Here is a 23,281-nt window from a genome sequence, read left to right on the forward strand (position 1 = left end):
GCATAATGGTCATTGATGCTCCTTTTAAAGAGCGGGTCGTAAAAACTCGCAAACCGCGGGCTGCACTAACTTGGATCGTGGTCCGGACCATCACGATTTCGTACCAAAACCCGCTGCGGCCAAGACCAGCACATGCTAACGTTCTTATGCGCATATCTGAATGTATAATGAGCGTTTTAGTTATGCACATGACCTGTTGGCATTGGGTCGGTTCGAATATTTAAAATAGCGCAAAGGAAATCCTTGAAGATATAAGTAAAAGTGATAAAGTATTTAAACACCTGTTTTTTAGTCCAGCATCACGTATGATCTTTATCGCGAGATAAAAGTTTATATTTTTCGATTAAAGAAAATAAGAAAAAGAGTTACAATAGAGAAAAAAATATGACAATATATACGCCATACATTTTTACAAATGGTAACTTCATCTACTCGCGTTAGAGTATCTATATATAATAAATCAAAAAGTAAGGTGAATATTTTTTAAAAATATAAATTCTTTCTTTACTATTCCAAATCAATTTTATCCTCTTCTAAAATAAACTTTTATCATCGCTTTTTCCAATCCCCGCAACAATCGTAACAAGCTTTTTCGTGTGTAGCCTTCAGGACCTTATTCGATTCGGTTTTTATCTTCTCAATCGTGTTAAAACATCGTACTCGCATTGGCCTTTTGAGTTGGCTAAATAATCAGAAGTTAAACAAAGCTAAATCAGAAGAATACGGTGGTTACGGACGATATCAGAGTAGTTTTTGAGGCATTTTTTTTTTGAAAAATTGACCAATTTTGGTACAAATCGAGAAAAATCATCCTTCAAAATGGTTTTGGCTGAGTTTAGTATTTCAACTTTTGACATAAAGACGTTTGCGTTCGGCAAATGTTATACAGTCCATCCTGGGAAAAATATTACCTGCTAGAGTTTTAAATGAATATTTCACCTTACTTTTTTATTACAGTGAAAATAAATGTCTGTCTGTACTTGATAGATTAAAAAGCCATACATTCAATCGCCGTGAAAACAATTAGGTTTTTGAAATTTTTTTTTACCAATTAAGTTTGTGATAACCAACCAATCTGTCTTTTATTATAGTTCAGATTTTTAATTCGATGTGTATCAAAGTAACGTGAATAGATACACATAGTTAATAAATTTAAGAAAATTAGCGATGTATTTAAGATTAGCATTAGATATAAAGATAATTTATTATACCTTTCTCAGGGCATTGTAAAGTTAGTAAATATCTGTTTGAAGCATGAGTTCCTAACATATATCCAATTTACATATGTATTCACAGAAATCATATATTCAATTTTTTATTACAAATTTTTGAGAAACACAGTAATATTAAATATGAATAATGTCTGACACACTTGAATTCCTTTCATAACATAAAATCATTATTACACATGAAACAAGTTTAGAAAGTCTAGACGCGTAAGCAAAGATGTGAAAAAGGCAAAAATGCAATACCGAGAAAACAACGATGAGAAACACAGTTTTTTATACCGCCGCTCTTATGTAAAAGGCTAAATCTATCCCGGGCCTGTTTCTAAAACCCGTTGCGGTTTAGCGAGAAGACCGAAAAAAAAAACGCACACGTATTCTAAACCCCGACGCGTCTCACGTCTCATCTTATAAGAATGTCGTAAGACCTGACTTTTCAAGTGTGGAAAAATGTAATCGGAGCTGAATAAAATAAACGTATTAACAAAATATGTTACGAATACAGTTTGAAAAAAGATCACAAACGAGACACTCACAGGCAGACCTTAGGCTACCTTAAAAGAAGTTTCATGCTAAGCGTTCTCAACGCCATGCTGTCTTGACCCCGTGGAATCTGCTAATGGTACTTTTATAGCAGTGTAAGATATAGATAAGCAAGTTCCATACAACATCTTTAAGAAAATGCCTATATAGCTTGTTAATGGACTACGCTTACTCTTGCTGGTTCATGATGTCAACTCCAACTTAACGCCCCAGCAGCCATCAGGGATAAGCATTACAGGGGAAGTAAACTAGATTCTAGTTTTTATCAAATTGAGTTCTTCTAATTAAGTTAAACAATTGATCATCACAAACGTTCCAAAATTGAACAGTGTACATGTTCGTTCTTTTGTTTTGTGATGTCTATTTTATAGATTTCATCTATGTAATGACTCATCAAGATGTCTATATAACCATAAGGTTTTGAGATTTGAAATTTAGTAGGAATATTTGTTATGCAGAGTATACGCCAGCTAAGAACGGATTTTACGAAATTCTACCCACAACGGAGGTTGATGGGGCTATACATCTTATAGGTAGAAAAAACGTGCTTAGAATTTTTTTACAGCATTACAAAAAATACTTTTAATAAAGTTACTCCCAAAATGTCAGGAATTTTATTTTATTAGTCAAGGAGAGTTTTAATAATTTTTAATTAAATTTTTTTAAGCTCACGTAACTATGATGTAACTTTTAGGTTATATCATGCAAATTTCGACCGGTGTCGTTCAGAGCGAGATGTGAATTATCCGTTACCCAGGAGCTGTACCTTAAATGAACACAAATAAAACAGTCGCCGCTAAATTACAACCGACCGTTGCCAACTCGCAGCGTCGGCCGGCAAAAACCGGGTGCAAAGTACTAGTGGACATATTTTATTGTTGAGAAAAAAAAAACAACACACGGCCGTCATACCGCGTTTGCCCTTATTAGTCCACTCGCTGGACGGGTCCGTGCGCACTCGACCATGATATAAGTGATACACTGTTAAATACGAACGACTCGTTTTATAAACCGAACCCTTTATTTACGACCGACCGTTTTATTTCGCCGGGTAACACGTCACTTGTACTACTAGAATTACGCGATCAAATCGAAGGGTGTAATAAAAGTTAAAGATGTTCGATGTGGGAGAGGGCTTTCTGAAATGGGTGGATAGTACCTTGAGGAGATCGAGGCAAGGGGTGCCGTTCCGAAGAGTGCGCGCGTCATTGTACGCTGACATCTTTCATATATACAATGCGGTAGAGTTATTCAAGCGCATGCACACTAAGTATGCAACTAAATATCACTTACACATGTCCCTTATATCCCGCGAAACTATTAACCCCTGTACAGAATGATTAGTTACAGGTATCAAAGCATTAAAGTATTATACATATATAATTAAAGTATATCAAAATAAGTAATCATATCAATTTTGATTCAATTTCAATTTTAATGATTACTGTAAATTGACATTGTCAATATTATCATCATTATTTCAGCAGTAAAACTTCGTCGGCAGCGTGTTGCATCCAACACCGTCTGATGAGTTTTCAGATCATGTATTCATCTTCGCTTGTCAACCTCTGATTTCCACTTTAGAACCTTACGGACCCATTTACCACCTGTTTTGCGCACTATGTGACCCGGTATAGAAAGTTACACTTGAATTTGCCAATTTTACTATGTCTGTTAATTTTCTTTCATCTATGCATCATCTTATTTCTGATTAGATATCATAGAGAAAACCAGAGCACAGTTCTATCCATGGACCACTGTAATCTTGCCAATAAGGCTGCGTGAGATGCCACGTTTCAACGCTTTTATATGTTTGAAAATAGAACTGTACTTTTACTTTTGATTTGGTTCTTGGAGAATTTTGTTGCCATATATTGTTTTGACTTAAAGTTCTTCTTTGCAGCCAATGTACGTCTAAGGCATAGGCCTCCCTCAAAGATCGCCACGATGACTGATCATGCGCTGCCCATGCGACTTCCAGCGACCGTAACAATGTCGTAAGTCCACCTAATAGGGGAACTACCCACGCCGCGTCTACTGGCTCGTGATCACCACTCGAGAACCTTTCGGCTCCAACGGCCATCAGACACGAACGATGTATCACGCCCACTGCCAGTTCAGACATGCAATTCGTCGAACTTCTATTTTGCAGCGAAACTATGTTTACAGGTCTATCAATGGTCTAATAAATGAGAAGTACAACTGTATATATGAATGAATGAAATATTTTTAATTTTATAATAACTAGATTAGTTCCTATGATTAAAAGGTTTTTGTCTTACCTTAATAGTATAAAAAAATATTTAAACTCTGTAATTAAAGAGGAAGTCCCTTCACAGCGTTATGTGGGAAATTAAAAAAAAACATATCACGATGTAAATGCAAAAGTGATTTAAATAACAAATCATCAAGAAACTCATTACGATTTAAATATAGATGATAGATAATCTTAAAAATGGTTAGTGCAATAATCGCTTTTAAATGTGCGCGCGTAAGATTCAATTTGATAAATCAATGCTCAAGAAACTTCGTACGGGTGGCGAAAAGAGCGCGACATGCAAATGGGTCATTATCCAATTAATAATGAATTCACGCGAAAAAATAACTTGTAATGAAGGTTTTAAAGATGAATTTAGATCGTTTGAGTTAACGGTAAAGTTTCCGCGCGAAGACAATGCGCACGCGCATTTTGCCGCACGCAGCGCATGGGAACTGCGCGTAGGGTTGTCTGTTAGTTTAAACAAATATAAATTAAATATTACTCTAACATACAGACTTCAATTTTATTCTTAAGTTACCAAGCGGTTTAAAATCAAAACTTCTTTGTGACGTAATCGTTGTCCAAAATATGAACGATGACGGCCCGCACCATGCGACTCTTCGACTTTGATTATGTCGTCGATCAATCCAATGGAGCCTACCTACTAACTGGTAGTCGCCACACAAGCTATGTGCCTGGCTCACTTAGCTCCTTTTACGAATCTCTGAATAGTGTAACACTTTTGTATTAAATAAAAGCGTCTTCCGATAAAATAAAAAATGACACATTAAAAGATATAGAAAATGTTAGAAAAATAACAAAGATTGATATAAAAAATGACTAGGTAAATTAAAATCCTACAAAGATTCTCTAATAGCGTTCAAGCAGTGTGATCCAGAAAGAATATGGAAAGGAAACACATTGGAATAAGTCCCTTCAACTAAAATCGGAGTTTGACTCCAAGCACGTAACAATTCTGAAAGCCCATACTAAGAATCTTTAAAAAAAGTAAGTTTTCGCTAATTTCGTATTAAGAGCTTTCGTAATATTTACAAGCAAATGCGTAAATAAATAAAAATATGTAAAGAGTCTGATAAAATATTATCTGTGATAATTAATGTAAAAAACTGCAGTCCCGGCATGAAATTGGAAGAAAGAATGGGACGCAAGAAAGATCTGTTAGCCAAGAATGACAGATAATGTGAACGACCAAAGAGAATGTAGAATAAAGATTAAAAAACTCGTTTCTCCTATATTGTAAGGTCCCACAGAAAGCAGGAAGAACTAGGCCCCCAAAAACGGAAGTGATAAACAAATAAATGTAAAACAACTGTTTCATCTTGAAATCAACTATTAAAGAAAATCCTTATATAGGCAAATAATGTAGATTCAATTGTCTACCAATGCACACTGGACTTCTGTGGTAACCTGTGCCTCTTGACACGATGAAAGCAGATGATATCATGGAATCAGGCAATCTATTTCGTCAAAACATTTCTTAACAGACAAGAACTGCAGTATAATTAACTACATGTAATGAGAAAACTGTCGAAGAAAGGCAAAATTACGTAGGTCGCTACTCAGAATGTTCTACGTATTTTATAAGGAATACCTTCATTTAGTAATATATACTATATAAACGAAACTACAGACATTTTACCATACAATATTTAATAGACAAATGCTTCGTGAGCCCTACGTATACAGCTATCTCTTTCTTACGCAGCCATCTCAGTTCAGTGGTAATGACAATCATCAGACGGTCACCGTTGTCAAGCGACGGGCAATTGTGCGAGGTGGTCCACGTTTACCGTTCTACGGAAGTGCGTATTACGCAATCATCTAACTCTGTTACGTCTCGGTAAGGTGTTGCGGGGATTAAATCCGGTTTATATTCTAACTTCTGTTTTTTATCCTCCTATCGATGAGTTTGTTGGAACATCCGAAATTAACTAAACATTTTTTAAAATTGGTGGTGTAATGTCTGACGGATTTCTTACCCTTTTACTTAAGATACAAAAATCGATAAAAAATATTTGAAAATTATGTAACAGACAGCTATTAAAAATTCAACGAAGAAGTAAATTTGTTATTATCCTCCCAAAATATGCAAATTATTATTTCAAATGAAATAGGAATATCTTCGAGTGAAGATTGCACTTTTTTGTGACATAATGCGCCCTCCTTCTAGATATATCGACAACATAACAGCTGTTATAAGTGTTGTCTTGTAACAGTGTTTTAAGTGAGTTGATCAGGTTGGTATAGGTGATAGGAGAGGGTGAATAAAGAAAGTCAGGCACTTACCAGGCATGCAGACACAGCGGAAGGTGCCAGGGTCGTCGAGACAAGAGCCGTCATTCCTGCAGGGGTGGCTCTCACATTCGTTGACATTAGTCTCGCAGCGGGGACCCGTGAAGCCTACGGAGCAGTTGCACGCAAAGGACCCTGGCGTGTTCACGCATGTACCGTCGTGTTCACACGGAGAACCTGCCATAGGACATGAAACTCTTTACTCAAGAATAAAATAAAGAATTACCTTTGATTGATATACATGAATAATTTTTTGATTACGACGGAATTTGGAACCTCGTAACCAGTTTTTTAAATTGTTCTAACTCTTTAGAATACAATATTAATTTTGTCTCGAAAGTTCTTTATCTTAGGAGGTAGATAAAGCTGCAAAAGCCAAATAGGTCAATGCACAAGTAAAAGGTTTCTAAAAAAGAAACTATAGAGCCAATGTGGATTTATAATAGTCACATTTTACGTAAGAAATTGTTAAAAAAAATATAGATAGTTGATACGTACCTTGTTCACATTCGTTGATGTCCTCGGAGCAGTCCAAGCCCTTGTACCCAGAGGCGCAGGAGCACGTGTAAGACCCGTTGATGGGGCTGGTGTCGCAAATAGCGTCCGCATGACAAGGGTTGGACGTACACGCATCGTCAAGATGACAAAGAAGACCTGGAATAATGAATGTTATATACACAAGAATCTCGACATATAACTAACAAGTGTAACATACGTCAGGATTCGATACATAAGATACGATTTATAGAAAATATCTTAATTTCAATTTTGGTCAAACCATAGAACAATTTATTTTAACTACTTAATTAAATAAAATAGCTTGAATGACAGTTTAATCACCATTTTCGATCACAAGTCGCAAGTTTGACACTATGCAGGCTTATACTAGTGTAAATAATACACTAATAAATTATTAACAAAATTACTAATACGCTCCGAGCCTGGGCGTTAAAATACGGGCCTGGAAATCTCTATACGAAAATTCTTTTATAATTATCATAGAAATTTTATAACGCACATCGTCTTGTAAAATAATATGTAAAATCATTTATATCTAACCACTAGAAAAAATAGTAAAAATATGTATTTGACCCTACATAACGTCAGTCATTAACGAGAAACTTAAATAGACGCTTAATAAAAAAAAAACCTTAATTTTACTGTACTATAATTATCTTTACGTACGTGATATACAATAAATGAACTTTAAGTTTATTACTTTATAACAAAAATTTATAAGTTTATAACTTAAAGTTCATATATTATAATGGTAATTCGAGAATGATCGTCGAAGGTAGTAGAATAAAAATCAATATCCAATAAGCTTACCCGTCTTCCCAGGAGTGCATTTGCAGTAGAAAGCTCCCACTCGATCAATGCAAGTGGCTCCATTAAAGCACGCGGCACCAGCGCAATCGTCGATGTTCACAGAGCACTCGGGGCCTGTCCAACCGTTGACGCATATGCAGGAAAATCCACCCACCGAGTTGGTACAGGTAGCACCATTCTGGCATACCAGGGGCCTAGGAAATAAAAGAAGCTGTTAGTTAATGAACATATATACAATCAAATACAAATTTTTGAAAATGACCGTTGCGTTCGAAAGTGTGCTTTTAAATGGTCACTGTGACCGTAGACTTTCTATTTTAAAACGATATGATTGGTCACATGGCTACGTCGGTGGACATTGATAGTTCAAAGCATTCACAACGCGGTTCGTGACTCTTTATCAAAGATCGCGGATTCGACTTCCGGGTGAAGACACTTTGTATGATTTATTAAATTGCATCTGCTCTCAATCAATAGGTTTTTGATGATTGTAAGGAAACCGGTTTAATTTAGGATCAAAGATTTGAAAGATATTTGATGCAGTCCGTTAGTCGTTTATGTAAGTAAAAAAATAATACCGTTCATTAGCAGAATAACAAAGATCAGCTCGTTATGCACATGTATATATAGGGTGATTGATTAAAGGAATAAAAGATTTAAAGGGATGAATGTTGTAGTTTAAAGTTCTTTTTACAAACACCTACATAAAATGATCACTCTGAAATATTCTACATTCATTTAGTATTCTCTATTCTATATTCCGAATGTTTCTTAATATATTATCTTTATGTTATTTTTTTTCTTCTGGAAAGGGTGTATCATACATCTATTGATAGCACTAGCTATATATTCACCCCTTTACGTTTTATACACCCATAACCAATCAACATGTAAAAAGAACGACTTATTCCTCTCTGACACAGTAAAAATAATTGTCTTTAAAAACCTTGTCCTGTGTCATCTTTTTTATCTATTTATTTACACTTTATTGTACACCATATATAATAACTAAAAAAAAGAAACAATTTATAAAGAGGTACAAAAGGCGGTCTTATCACTCGAAGCGATCACTATCTGACAACTTTTGGATGGTGATGAGAGACGTAAAGGAGAGGGCAGTTTAATGTGTACATACATACATATATATACATTACTATACACACATACTTATAAAAGTAATCATCATCTAATTCGTTCCTTAACAGAATAACAAAGTTGAGCGCCATATACCACGTAACATATAAGCTGGAATGAAATCACACCGGAATTTAGTGTGCTTAATTGGCATAAGTTTCGCAGGTAATAAACACTGTCAAATATAAGAGGACATTAAAAAAAGGGTCCGAAAGAGGTCCGTAACGCGTACGCCGGTTGCTTTCATGTTTTTGATATCATTTATTAGCGCGTTGGTGTAATTTCTCGTGCAAGTATTTCGAAGCTTCGCGAATGTATTCCCCGTACGTCGCAATTACGGCGGCGGTTACATTGTTGTGTAATATTGGAACTTCGAGTTAATAACAGACCACAGAGGTAGACGCGTTTCTCTTGTTTGCGAATTTGACAAAATATCTCGTTCGTTCTTTCGCGATGACGTAATTCGTTGACTCTTGAAAAGAATGGATTTTACGTCATAAATCAATTAATGTTCATTTATTTTATCAAAAGATATTCCGAAGGCTGTTAAAGGAATAAGATATAGTTCTTATCAAATTCATTGATACTATTTGGATCATTTTTATTTGCTTTATAAACAGAGGGTTCCTTCTGAGGGTTCCAGAGAAATCGTGATAAGTTAGTACATATCGAGGAAATCGTTAATACAGAGGGAGATGAGAGAGCAAAATGGAGGTATACATTCACTTCTTTTAAGGCTTTGACACCTGTAACCAATCATTCTATATATAGACAGATTAAGTATAGTTTTCAATTTGTCAGTAGCAGTGCGACGATATCAGACTTTCAAAATTAAACTCGAGGCCAAAAGTTATTTACGTTTCGCATTAATTTCATCTCACAGTTCTTGACATAACAGCACACCTAACAAATAAATATAAACGAATAATAAATAAAGCAAATTAAACAAGACAAAACACAATAAGGAAAAAGGTCAATGGCTTAAGATAAGATACGAAGTCCTTGTTTCGCAACAGCCAAGTCGGGTGGGGCACGTGCGTCTGCGCATATTTACTTCTATCTGATTCAACGCGGACCGATATTACCAAACTGGGCGTGTTTAGCTTATTAATAGCTCGGTTGGTTCATTTAGAACTGTCAAATTATTAAGGACACGTACTATATATATCTTGAGCAAGTATTCTGTGAGAATAAGTCGCGATTAAGTAAAGTCTCTTGGAGCAACGGTACACAGCCGCGACTTGCCAGCGTAGATCATGGTTTCGATTCCCGTGATACAGTCTTAAATAATCCATAATTTATGTATGAATTATATAGTATAACTGCTGCTACAAGTTCCCTTCCCTTTCTACCCTACCCTCTCCGAGTATCCCATCTTTGGGCTTATCCCTAACAGAGGGCGTCTATGGACTGATACAACGACGTCGAAGTATAATTTCTTCATCAGATAATTATAATTTAAAATTGACTAGTGAAGACAAACAATACCAAAGTTTAAACCAAAAGGAAAATTAATTGTTATCACTTCAGCCGTAGAACTTCACTACTGGATATACGGCTCTATAGATTTCTAAAAGAAAACATTTGAAACATTTTTAATTAAAAAAACGTAGAACGTAAAAAAACGTGGTGTTTAGGAAGTTTTGAATATCACTCTGTAGCACGGCCTAACCCTAACCTCATTTACTAATACAGCACACGTGACTCCGCGTTCCAAGTGCGGGTAAACTATAATAAATATGTAACAGATTCAAACAAGTTGTAAATCAAATCTCGACTTCAAAAGCATAGCCTTAGCTTAACGTATGTATCAAGTCATAAGCGGAAGCGGGCTTGAGATTCTTTCATTCGTGTCCCTCAAGTCTAACCGTTCACTTCGAGCGGGGCGTGCGTAAGCGGTGGGCTATGTCCTTTAATGAGCTCAGGCTGAAATCTTTCGAATCTACCTACAATCTGGTAGGTTCGATTCCATTGCTGGGTTTTTAAAACCGAAAAGAGGACACTTGCAAGGGTCCTAAATCTCGGACTGCTGCCGAGTCCTCGGTGATTGCTGCCTAATTACGTTTCCATGTCATTCGCCATTTACCAACAATTCGGTTTAATGCGTTATCCGCTTGGAGAGTTAGGAAACGCGTGGGCGCTCTTCGCGATAAAGATTATAACCCACGTTCACTAAGACTTAGGCATGCCATTCTGGCACGCTGAAGTTTATGAAAAATATTTGGTACAGTCGAAAGAAAATACTAAACGCGTATCTAGTAACACAGGCGCGTAGTTCCTTCTCGATATAGCGGGGCGGCCTCTATAGGTGATGAAATAAATAATGCCAGTCTGAGATGAGGTTTCTAAACGAGCTCTCGGGACTAACTACTGCAAAGACGTTAAAATCTTTAGTATCTACAACAAACATCTTTAGCCAATGACATAAATATCATAAATTAAAAAAAGAATCAAGGCAGATTAATTTTTTTTTTTTTATTTCAATCAAAGGCCAGTAAAAGTAATACATACTATAATCGCCATTGTTTCGCATTTTTTCCTTATTTTGACTCTTGTGACAATTCCTTGATTTCTATTAACGTGGTCTGATCATAAAACAGTATTATTATAATTACTTTTTATAATCGCTGTCGCTTATAACTCGAGTCTAATGTAAATTCGAAACGCAATTTAATATTCGGAATAGGCCCCATGATCGTAAATCTCGATTGAGTACTAATAAATTGTCGACTTTTAGACCCCATTGACGTGGCCGTGTAAAACTATATAAAACGTCTATTTTAAAGGTTTGTGATACTTACGGGAGGCGTAAAGTAAACGTGTCAGCGGGTGACAAAAGTGACCGATGAAGTTGTTTTAAAAGTGTACACGAAGTGGACAGTTTATAACGTTTGATTACTTCAATAAAGTGGTTAATTTAATCGAAACTTTTCCTTAACTTTCTATAGTTTTGTACAAAGTTATATGTACTATAAAACGAACGATATATAACTCCTATTAGGCTATATGTTAGTTGACATATAACCTTAGCGTATAGCTAACGAAAAAAGGTTTCTCTCGGAGAAAGAATACGGACTAGTGTAACGATTTTTGGTTATGGTATATGGATTTTTTGGTATGTATCATTAACGGTTTTTAACCATGTTATATAGGATGATTAGTTATAGGTGTAAATGCTTATTAGGGGTAAATTTATAGCTCATTTGTTAACAAAAATCTCCCTGAAGTTATAATTCAATTTTTATTATTTGAATGAAATACTTTCTGGCAACATAAAATCTGTAGAGATGGATAGGAAATGATAATTAATTTAATCATGTACTTTATTTTAAATGCTTTTTCTTACTGTGTTAACATAACTTTATTTATTATTTCTGAAAACGTTGATATATTTTTTTACTAGTGTTACTAATCTAAAGTATAAGTTACTCACATAAATTACTTTTATAATTACCCGTAGTAATCGAACCCGATTTGCGACAGTAAGTTGCATTTTAACCACCAAACTATCTCTGATCACCCGCAGTTATATTTTTGTATTATGAGAATCAAAATACTTTTTCCAATTTTACATTTTTGGAACAAAAAACGAGTTTGGGGTATTGCACCTTTTAATTTAATTTCAAATTTATTACCGTCTGTTTTATCTTTGATCATGGCAATATACAAAAAACTCACTGGGATGTTTCTTGTATATCCTTCTCTGTTATACATTTAAAATTGGAATGAAACGGATATATGCTTTAATTATAAATCTGCGCTGATCGCAACTGCCTCTTATTCTTTTTAACATAAAGCAAATATTATGAAAGCAAAGTGACGACTTAAGATATCGGCTGAAGTTTGAATTTGGAACGGCGGTAAATGTGCAGTACAATTTATTGCGCCACAAGGATATATTATCTTTTATATCTAGACGTTAAATATTATGGAACGATCCCACGATGATTATAATCATATTATAGAAACTTATCACCTTTGAATCGGAATACTAATTAGTTATAGAGTTAGAACCCAAGTCATGGATCCTTCTCGGAGGTGATTTCTACCAAATCGCGTCAAGGAACATCTACTTGTGCGGACTACTCAGGTATACTATGAAGTACATAAAATTTACTTTTAAAAAGTATTAACAATTTCACTGCCAGTGTCTTAAATATGGGAGACAGTCAGACGCCAACTTTCTTTTTTATTGTTTATTTGTTTAAAAAGGATTCAAATGTTATTAACTAAGTATGATTTGTATATGTAAGGTAATTAACATAAGCATGTTACTTCGCGCAATGCCGGCGGCGGACTGGGTCATATAATTTGGTCGGTGGGCATCTCACGCCGGCGCGAGACCAGCGAAAGCTTTCAAAGCTTTAAATTTAAAACTTTGACACCTATTTCCAATCAATGATTGTGATAACTCTAAAACTTTGTTAGAACGCGAAAGGCCAATAACTGTTATAGGATAGATAGTAAAAAATAATTAATTTTAATATACAGTAATCTGAAATTGCCCCGTGTGATACGACCGCTTATTTCATTAATTATGAAACTATGCATGTATTTTTAGCGTGTATAGTAAAGAATTTTAAATTAAAATTGAATTACTTAATCTGAATTTGAATTCGCTTTTTCAAAGTATATTAACAATTCGTTATTTCTTATTTTTGAAACCAAAGGTTTTCGGACAGGATGAACCATATAATTATGAACTTGTATATATTTCCGTAACTATATTCTTTAGGCAAGTTAAATATTTTTCATAAAGGTTCTACAGTGAAGCCTGATTGCGTCAGATTTACTCCATGTAATTTTAACTGTCGAAAATTGAAGTCAACGACGCCGAGATAATGTACAGGAAGCTGACTTCAATAAACACCAACAAACGGGTGGCCGCACTGAAAACAACTGACGGCGCGTATTAATATTTTAAATTATCCTTCCGATTGCATGTGAGATAAAAAATAACTTTATAATTATTTATATAAAACATTTACTTAACCTCGTTGTATAAACAATCGTTCGATTTGAACTTTCACTTTTTTAAATCGCATACAAAATATTTAATATTAGCGTCGAGGAGGGTCCTATAATTTTATACAGTTATATTTTTTATTATTATTAGGAATGTAAAATTCTTTTATGGGATTTTCTGATGAAGTACATACTAAAGGGACCGGAAAGTAACGTCGTTTCAGTTGACATATTTTACAGAAAAGTCGATTGACTTTCACCGCTCCGGCATTGAAAATTTGTATACTAGATGGCAAAAGGTTGTTGATAACGAAGGTAAATATATTGTTAGTTAAAAATAAAAACTTGTTAAAAAAGTAATCGTGTGAATCTAACTTAAGAAAGCAACCTTACTTCTCGGTCCCCCTAATAATTAATCAATGTTAATAATTCTAAATAATTATAGCCGAAATTTAAAAAAAAAATAATTACAAATGCTTCAACAACTAAGTAAGCATACAATTTACATTTAGGCAAGCTTTATTATTATAAAGTATTAATTGAGGCTGAACAAATACATGTATGTTGCTTGCAACTACCAGCTACCTCTTACACTTATTTAAACTAAATATTGTTAACCCTTAATAACCTAGAGTTTCAATTTTGATACCAATCTTTTAAACCGAATGTTCACATTACTATTAGTTTTTTTTATAGGTTGGCTGTACGTATTTTACTGTTGTATAATATTCTTACCAACAAAATTTAAAAAAAAAAATCTATTTTTCCCTTCATCTAGACCCTCAAGCAAACATAGTAATATTAAAAAAATCACTTTCGTAAATCAGGCTAAAGCAATATGACGACTCGAGTTTGAATTTGGAACACACGATGATTACAATCATAAAGTAACTAATCATCTTTGAAATGCGTATGCTAATTGGTTTTCGAGTCAGAGCCTAAGCCAACGTTTCCTCTCGGAGGCTACCAAGTCGTTCCATGGAATGTCCACCAAAACACTTAAGCTTGTTACTTAACATACACCTACCAAGTATGAAGTGTGTGCCTGTAGGCATCTCGCGAGGGCACGAGACCGGCACCTAAATTGTTAAAGTTTTTACATCGATTTTCAATTAGGGTAGTATCCAATATACAAAAATATTTTACTAATGTTTTCACAACTAACACACATACATTTAGGCTAGGAATATTAGAACCCTAATATTTTAAATGTTCCGAAATCACGTAGTAACATATACATTATGATAATTATCCGTAAATTGATCACAGTAATAAGGCATCAAAGAAAACAAAATACTTCCTCTCCAATATAAACAATAATCGAGCTGGCATCTCGTATCATTTATAACTGACAACATAGTGAAGTATGCATTCAATTTGGCGAATATCGATAAAACATTAATCAATCGATATCGATAATCGACGGTCTCATCTTGGCCGTGAGTGGTGCTGTTAAGGTCCAATGTCTACGAAGCGACTCGATATTCACTTTCTCGCGTATCCAAGGGAGCTCGTTTCCGAAGGCTTGATTAATGGCGTATTGGTTATACAGTATATTATTTTATTGGTTCTTAGAAAATGGTTTTAATTGTATGTAAATATATTATAAGTGTATTAAGAACAAAAATATTTTTGCAAGGAATCATCTAGTTGGTTAAGTATACAGGGTGGAATGGTTAGACTTTGTACTACTACTAGAAGTTACTGGCATATCGCGATCCAATAGTAAAAATAAAATTAATGTTACAACTTCAGAATGATAAAAGCCTAAATATAAATAAGATAAATCTTTTACACCCATTAAAAATCGTGAGTGTATATATATAAAATATATATATCTAAAGTATTTTAAAACCATTAGACCCCAGTTAGTTGAGCCATAATTAGTTAATTATAATTACTAAGTTAGAGAAACGTTCCATTTTAAATATGCATGTGATTAAATACACCCTGCATAGAATTTCGGTTATGGACAGCGTTTGTCTAGTCAAAAACCTTGTTTATCTAGTTAATAAAATATCTACAAAAACTTGAATATTGATTAATTAAAAATTATTAATTGATTTTACTCAATTAAACGTTGTAAAGATTTATTTGGCCATAAACGCTATGAAGTTCGGCGAAAAACTGACTGTCGGTGGAATGCGTCAACAACAGTGTGAACGCACCCTAATCACATGAAAGAATCCAAGTATTTAATGGCGGCGATGGCAAAAACTCGCGATGCCAACACGTCATAAATCTGACTCGTAATTGGTCGGTTTTTTTTTCACAATCAAAGACAATTATCCGCGCGGGCCTTATTTTCGGCAGTAATTTCTAACGCTTTGTCGCATCGTTAAGGAGACTCGCAAGTAATGGTCGCTGATTTAACAAGAGTGAAATTGTTGTTAAAAATAAAATCAAAATTAACCACTAACATTACAGCTTTAAAAATTCGTAAAAGCATTGAGCGAGTGAGTTACACATTCATCTTCAGATGGACGCCTAGTGCAAGGAATGGATCTCCGCCAAACATCACTATGATGACCAATCGTGCGTTGACAGCGTCCTGACACATCCCGTGACTTTAATCGTGTCGTCGATCACCTAGCTACACGTTCACTTCTTTTAAACTTTTACATCCATTTGTAAAATATCATGTATAAAGTAGTAACTCTGAAAGAGTTTTTTTTTTTTGTAATAACACTGACTTGTAGCTTCTAGCAGTACAAAGTCAGCAAGTGCAGATAGTAAAATTATTAATTTAATAAATAATCCTAATTTCGAAAACGAATTTTCTTGCATTATTATCATCAAGTTATTATTCCATAAACCATTATTTTTGAGTAGAATGTACCATAAATAACTTGACTGAAAATGACTTGTTGGATTCTTCCTAGGAACTTTTGGAGGTAACAACAATATGAAGTCTGAAGTAAAAGTACGTGTATTAATTCTAGCTTCGCCCATATTGTATATAAAGAATAATGTTTCTAATGGGCAGCTGATGAAGTAATGCAGCTTCAATAGAGTTAGACATTCACATTCAAATCTTTTTATATCTTTAATCAATAACACTGTATAAGGAATCCTTTCGACGAACTTCTACAATCGACTTTCAAGTCGAACATAAACATAACAAGTATAGCTACCACTAAGCATGCTAACTTGGAGTTTTAGAATATATCTATCAATAACGTATTCTTAATTTGAATCTTAATTTTCTTTTTTTTTTGGATAAATTTTTACACCAAATATTTAATACGAGTTATGAATTAACAATACCACTACAATATTTAGTGGCGGTGGCCTATTTTTATTTATATATTATTATCCACAAAGATTCACTTGTGTACGAGATCTTATGACAGAAGAAGAATGAAAGAAAAAAGAAAAATCAATTTGATGCATTATAGAATTATATTGAAGCCTCCTATAATGGCAGAAGACCCTTCAAGAAACTCTCTGACTGATTTTTTTATGGTCAACTTTACAATATCCTTAATCGAGTGGAAGGTCAATTAACTTCAAAGCTTTATTTTCACTCCAAAATTTGTCCACACTTTAAAATAACATTTTTAGATCTTTTAATTTTATTAACTTTTTAAAATTTATTACAAGAAAATTTAGAGATATTACTTGTGATTATATTGTATCGTCATACACAATTGCCCGCCAAAGATTTACTGATTTTATGAAGCCAAGAGAAAGGTATAACAAATTATAAAACTACGTTCACTTGCAAAAAATATTCTCCGACGTACTATTCCAAAACACAAGCGAAACATTTCGTCCGGATGCGAGAAATATGTACAAAAAGGCAGCTGCCGAGTGCACTTAATCCGATGATATGTCTTAAGATAACAAGGTTAAGAACAATTTTGACCAATTCGAATCCAAGTTACATTAACTCAAATCACCTATACAGATCTTAAAAGCACTTTTTATACGTGAGATTTTTACGCTAAAACACGGCAACCGACCCGGAGAACAATTCAATACATGACGCGTCTGTCTTTCGACGATCGTTTTTCACTAGAAAGTACCTTCCACTTACAAAATTATGCTCCATTCAGCGATGAGACAAAAAAACTTTATGATTCCTCCTTCCCTGCCACTTACGTCTCAATGGAGGCTCGAGTAATGCACCGAATAAAAACAAAACTCCATGTTAAGACGTAACTCGATATCGGGCGCGCATTTATCTGTTTCGTTTCACAAGCGGCTCGGATTGTATGACGCTATCCCATGACATTGAACACCATGCAAATAACTACTTTAGTTGCATATGAATAAAGATAAAATTCGAGAGAAACCGTTGTCCATGGATGGTATTACACGTAAAATAAGGCAAACAACGCTGCTGAGTTTTAGCGTGTACGGCTTGTAATGCGCTCCGTTGGAACTTCGTTTATTGAAAATAGTGCTTTATCACTAATTGATAGAATCTACAATCGAAGAGAAGATGTTCAGATACACATTTATGATTACGATGCGTTTTGAAAAGCGTATGCAACGCTCGGAGGTACGCGCCGAATTATTAATACGACATAAAGAGCTTCGAATAAAAAGCTAAAAGAAGCGAATCAGACGCTTTCGGTGATGTCTCATACAAAGCAGCTTTTTTAACATTCCCTTTGAAGATTCCCTCTACACCCACGATGCCCATCTTTCTATCGACCTATCTGACGCAAAAAATAATTACTTTTAAATTTAATTGTAACGGTTTTATTAAGGTTACTTTTTCCGGCCACGTCCATAACGCGCCGTACTGTCTCTCTGAGAAATACATATAAGTCACACATATGTTCACTATATGTCTCAACATATAGTAAATAATTGTTATTTAACTCTTCCTCTTAAAATTGAGAAGAATGACAGTGAGTGAAGAATAAAGATGAAAGATCTGAAAAACTTAATTGTAAACAAAGACGTTGATCCCAACTAATTAGGGGTACGAGAGGACTCCAATAGCGGGGGCCATAAAAAAAATTAACTCTTCCATGACGTCGGAAGTCATAAATTTGAAATGGATTGAAATTATAAATGTTGTTACATCAATGAAAGGAAATAGATTTAAATATTTGTTTGCCAATGTTTTAATTAGTTTTACCGCCAAGAATTGGCAAGAAACAGTGGGCAAGTCACATATCCCGCATAACATGGCCGCTGGGGTCTAAAGATTTTAGAGCGGAGACCACGGACTGGCATAGTACCCGTAAAATGTACAGATGTCATTTTGACGGTCTTATAAAAATCTATTTGCGAAACCTATGTAAGAAAAGGACCAATATTTAGCCACTTCCGCACATGCAGTGGTAGTCGTGCAACAAAGTGCACCGCCCGCCAACCCGCCGATAAATGCGTATGCGGCAAACAATGCCATTTACACAACCGCCACCATCAAACCACTAAACACGTGTTTCACCCCTCCACGGGGCATCTTCAGGAGTTATGTTACACCGATTAGTGCCAAACACAGAGTCACCTATGAGAAACAGAGGAAACCTATATCCTACAGTGGACGCCCTGTGGCTACAGTCATTATGATCTAAACTCAACTAAAACTAGAAAAAAGTCTTCCATTACTAAAAGGCTTCATAGCAGTGCGTTCTTGTAAAAACCGTCTCCGGGAAATGTGAAACCTTTTCACTTAAGTGATCAAAAAAATTTCCGATTTTAAAATAAGGTTTCATTAGTGTCGAAATTTGATTAAAAACAATTTGCTTCGAAATTGTTTTTTGTAATAAAATAATAAATGGAACCACAGTGTTTTATAGTTTAATGCTTTACAACATTAGATACAAACCTAATTATTACCTACTTAACTAATTTATCGAACGACGAAAAATGCATATATACATATTCCTAGTGCAACTGCATCTAATTTCTCTTTTAGTCGTTGACATAATTTATCTTAGTTTTTAAATAGTTTTGTTTTTAATTTTATTTCAATATCAACTTTGTTCACACAAATATGTGGTATCTTGTCTTATCTTATATATATCTTATGGATTCAGGCGATATTTTTGGGAAGTTCATCCTAAGAAAAGGACCAATATATGCTACTTCTGCCATTTATTGCACGACTACTGCTGCATGGCGGAAGTTGCTTATATATATAGTTTATAGTTATATAAATGAATATAACTATAAACTATTTATATGAGATAAGATAGACGATAACTATAACTATAACAGATTTACTTTCTTCTTTGAAACTAAAAGAAATAATATAAAAAATTGGCTGAACACGTGGAGCCATTACCGAATTTTACACGAAGCAAATTATTAGTCGATTAATTATTATTTTTTCAAATAAGTCACTTTTAAATTACTAATATATAACCAAAAAAGCTCGTCTGAAGTAGGAGTAAGCGGGACATATCGCTAGTGCGACCAACGGCCGCTAGGACTGGAAGTTTCTTGAAAGGCAGATATGAGCTGTATGCAGGCAATGTAAGACAGGTCATCGATCTTGGAGGGAGGCATATGGTGTTAAACCAAAAAGCTTACAAAGTTTGTTTTGATAGAAAATAAAGCTATTGTGTTCATGTTCATGTCTTTTAAATTCAGAACAAACTTATAAAACCTATATAGCCTTTTGCAGACTTACTTCCTGTAAAAAGGTATCGTAATAATATCGAACCGCGAAAAGATTAACACTTAAATCCAGAGGTCATTCACCTTCGGCTATTCTGTAATTAATATCTGATACAACACGATAAGTGAACATAACAGAAACGTACATATCATTAGCCAAATCGCTACATGACGGGGCAGTCGCTACCTCATCCACTGTCAATTTTTTTATACCTAACGATACGTTGAAAAGCTTCTCAAGTGCCAAATTAATTTTCTATACGTGTAATTAATTTGATTAACAAAAAAGTTACTCTATTAAAAGGCTATAAGATTTATTTTGCGATAATCTTTATTGTGTTATCGTTTCGCAATTTTATGATACACCATCTTAATTGGATTCGCCGATATTTTGACAGCCGGAAAATTTTCAACGTTTAAGGGAATACAACTTAATTTCCAACGCTGTAAAGTTTATTATACAATGACGGTTATATAGATATAAATCGAGCTGTCAATTATTTAGGTTGGAAAAGGATACGACGTTATAAATTGACAGCACGAATATAACCGTTCGGAAATGTTTGTGTTTGTAATTAAATTGTAAAACACGCAGCAATGGACAGGGTGATGGCGGCGAAGTCGTTTTGACGGTCAGTTGTATTTAAGGGCTATAGTAATTGTTTAAACGTTCAGCCTTAACTTGAAAAAGACACGATCGTATGCTGGTGAGATATAAAACACGTTCAAAACCACCAAGACCCACATTTCTTAAGATAAACCATACAAAACCAATTTTAGTTGCTACTTAACGCATATAATAACTTGTACTTTCTAGGGATTGAAATAGAAGAGCGATTATTGCTTTCAGGATAATCATGTGAAACATTTAATCCTTTTCTCTTACATCTAGAATCTTTGCAGAACATTCCTTTTGGTTCATTTGAAGTTCCATATTTTTCTATTGCTCAACCAATTTTTATAAACATTAAACGAACACTTAGAACTTAAGCAAAGCTAAACAAAAACTATCCGCTATATTGCTTTTTTTGAATAAATGTAATTATTTAATACAAATAAGAGATTTATACTTACTCATCACGATATCTATAGAACTTTAAGGTTTAAGTACTAAAAATTTTGTGAGGATATTGGTTTTACTGAGTAAGTATCAGCCAAGTACGGATTTCACCTAATTCGATTTGCAAGAGGGTTCAAGAGGCTTTCAAGTTTGCAAAGCTGGCAAGGGGCATCTACTTCAACTGTAGACGGGAACCTTATTATCATCGTCGTCATCGTTTGAATCCATAGACACCTACTGGTTATACCGTAATCCTCAGGCTTGATAGGCTGGTTGGTACTCCCAGTGTGATGATATGGTACACAGAGCACGCTGCTACTTATCCTCTAGAAACTTGTTTGTGAGCAGTGGCAATTCCATATAATTAATGCACAAACTGTGAATTAAATAGTGTGTCACGGAAATCGAACCTGGGACCCGTAATTGAAACAGGTAATTAAAATATTGCAATCTCTATTAATTACAGTATAAAAATGCCTTCCAATTTCATTAGTGACTACACAAATGAATAATTTACAAATTTAATATGATTATTTATTTTAACGCGCTCCTAGTCATTTATGTTTAGACGTTGTATGTTAGTGTTGTATGTACGTTGTGTGTAGAGAAAAATGATTATATCTCTGCATATTTAAGTTTACAAAGAAGAAACTGCTAGTGGGATATATAACTTTTTTATAGATGTAATGTTATATCTTATCTAGAAGTAACAATCAAAACATAGTGAATGTATCTTACCTGAGTGCACACTCATCGACGTCTGTCTCGCAAAGTGTGCCGGTGAAGGTGGGCGGGCACTCGCAGGTGTAGGAGTTGAGGCCGTCCACACACGTAGCGCCGTTCTGACACAGATGACCAGGGCAGTCATCTATATCAATCTCGCAGTTCTGTCCACGATATCCTAGAAAAAGGAAATCGTTTTCAAATATTTGTAGCTCAAAAATGAAAGATATGGCTAAACACAACAGAAATCATTTAAAACCAAAACGGTTTTTGTGATATATCTGATCATATGTAAAGATCTGTATTAGATAGTTAATATATTACTATTTATATTTCTGTTTTAACGTTATCCTTGCAATTTTTTTAAATCCTTTTGCGTATAAAATAATGAATAAATTTCTATTCCGTAAACAAATACTCGTTTCTATTTGATCTTAGCTGCAATACCTTCAAAATCTCCAAGAACAACACAATGCGAAGGCACTAATTGGCGGTAGAAGCCCACCGCTGGGCCTCAACCCCGGCTGATTAGCGTACGCGCAATCTCATTACCTTCATTAGCCGAGACGAGTTCCCACGGCTGCCACATGCGCCACTGTTTATGAAACTTGAAAAAACTTTACGCCCTGTACGCGTTTAAATCCATCGGCACATGTTTTTACGCATGTAAACACACGTGTGTTCAGCGAAATAAAATATTTTTCTATCTAAATTATTATATATTATTTATGTATCAACTTTTTAATTCAGATAAATGACGACATAAGCCGCAATATTAACAGTATCTTAATCGACTTTGATTGACCAACAAAGGCAGTGCTATCTCTATGATATTTCAACAATAACAATCGATTGGATAGAAGTTTGGCACTCTCGTTAACATTTGAATCGGAACATTAAATGCTATTGGAATAACAACTCAAGACTTGGTTCTCTTTCATGTACTATAACCCAGAAAATATATAATGTACCGTCAAATCGATTTAAGAACTTCATCATTGTTATTTCAGCTGAAAAACGTTCACTATTGGAAATAAGTCTCCCTTATTGATTTCCAATACGACTGGTTTGTAGTAGCCTGACTACAGTGTCTTCCGACGACCTTAAAGTCGCCGGTCCATTGGTAGACATCCCACGTGATCT

At 34.6% G+C, this 23,281-nt stretch overlaps 1 protein-coding gene across 1 annotated transcript in view; it reads right to left on the minus strand.

Annotated features, from left to right (window-relative positions):
• N (neurogenic locus Notch protein) overlaps positions 1-23,281 on the minus strand; it is a 181,889-nt gene that overhangs the window by 29,936 nt on the left and 128,672 nt on the right. The window contains exons 5-8 of the mRNA XM_068772616.1: positions 22,154-22,316; positions 7,672-7,865; positions 6,841-6,996; positions 6,337-6,519 (exon numbers count right to left, since the gene is read on the minus strand). Of these exons, the coding sequence (XP_068628717.1) occupies positions 6,337-6,519; positions 6,841-6,996; positions 7,672-7,865; positions 22,154-22,316 (696 nt within the window). The remainder of the gene's footprint in view (positions 1-6,336; positions 6,520-6,840; positions 6,997-7,671; positions 7,866-22,153; positions 22,317-23,281) is intronic.

This window comes from Battus philenor, unplaced genomic scaffold, assembly GCF_028537555.1.
Source record: "Battus philenor isolate CCGP_79_NKW_IND1 unplaced genomic scaffold, ilBatPhil1.0.hap1 SCAF_5, whole genome shotgun sequence".
Classification (NCBI taxonomy): Eukaryota; Metazoa; Arthropoda; class Insecta; order Lepidoptera; family Papilionidae; genus Battus; species Battus philenor.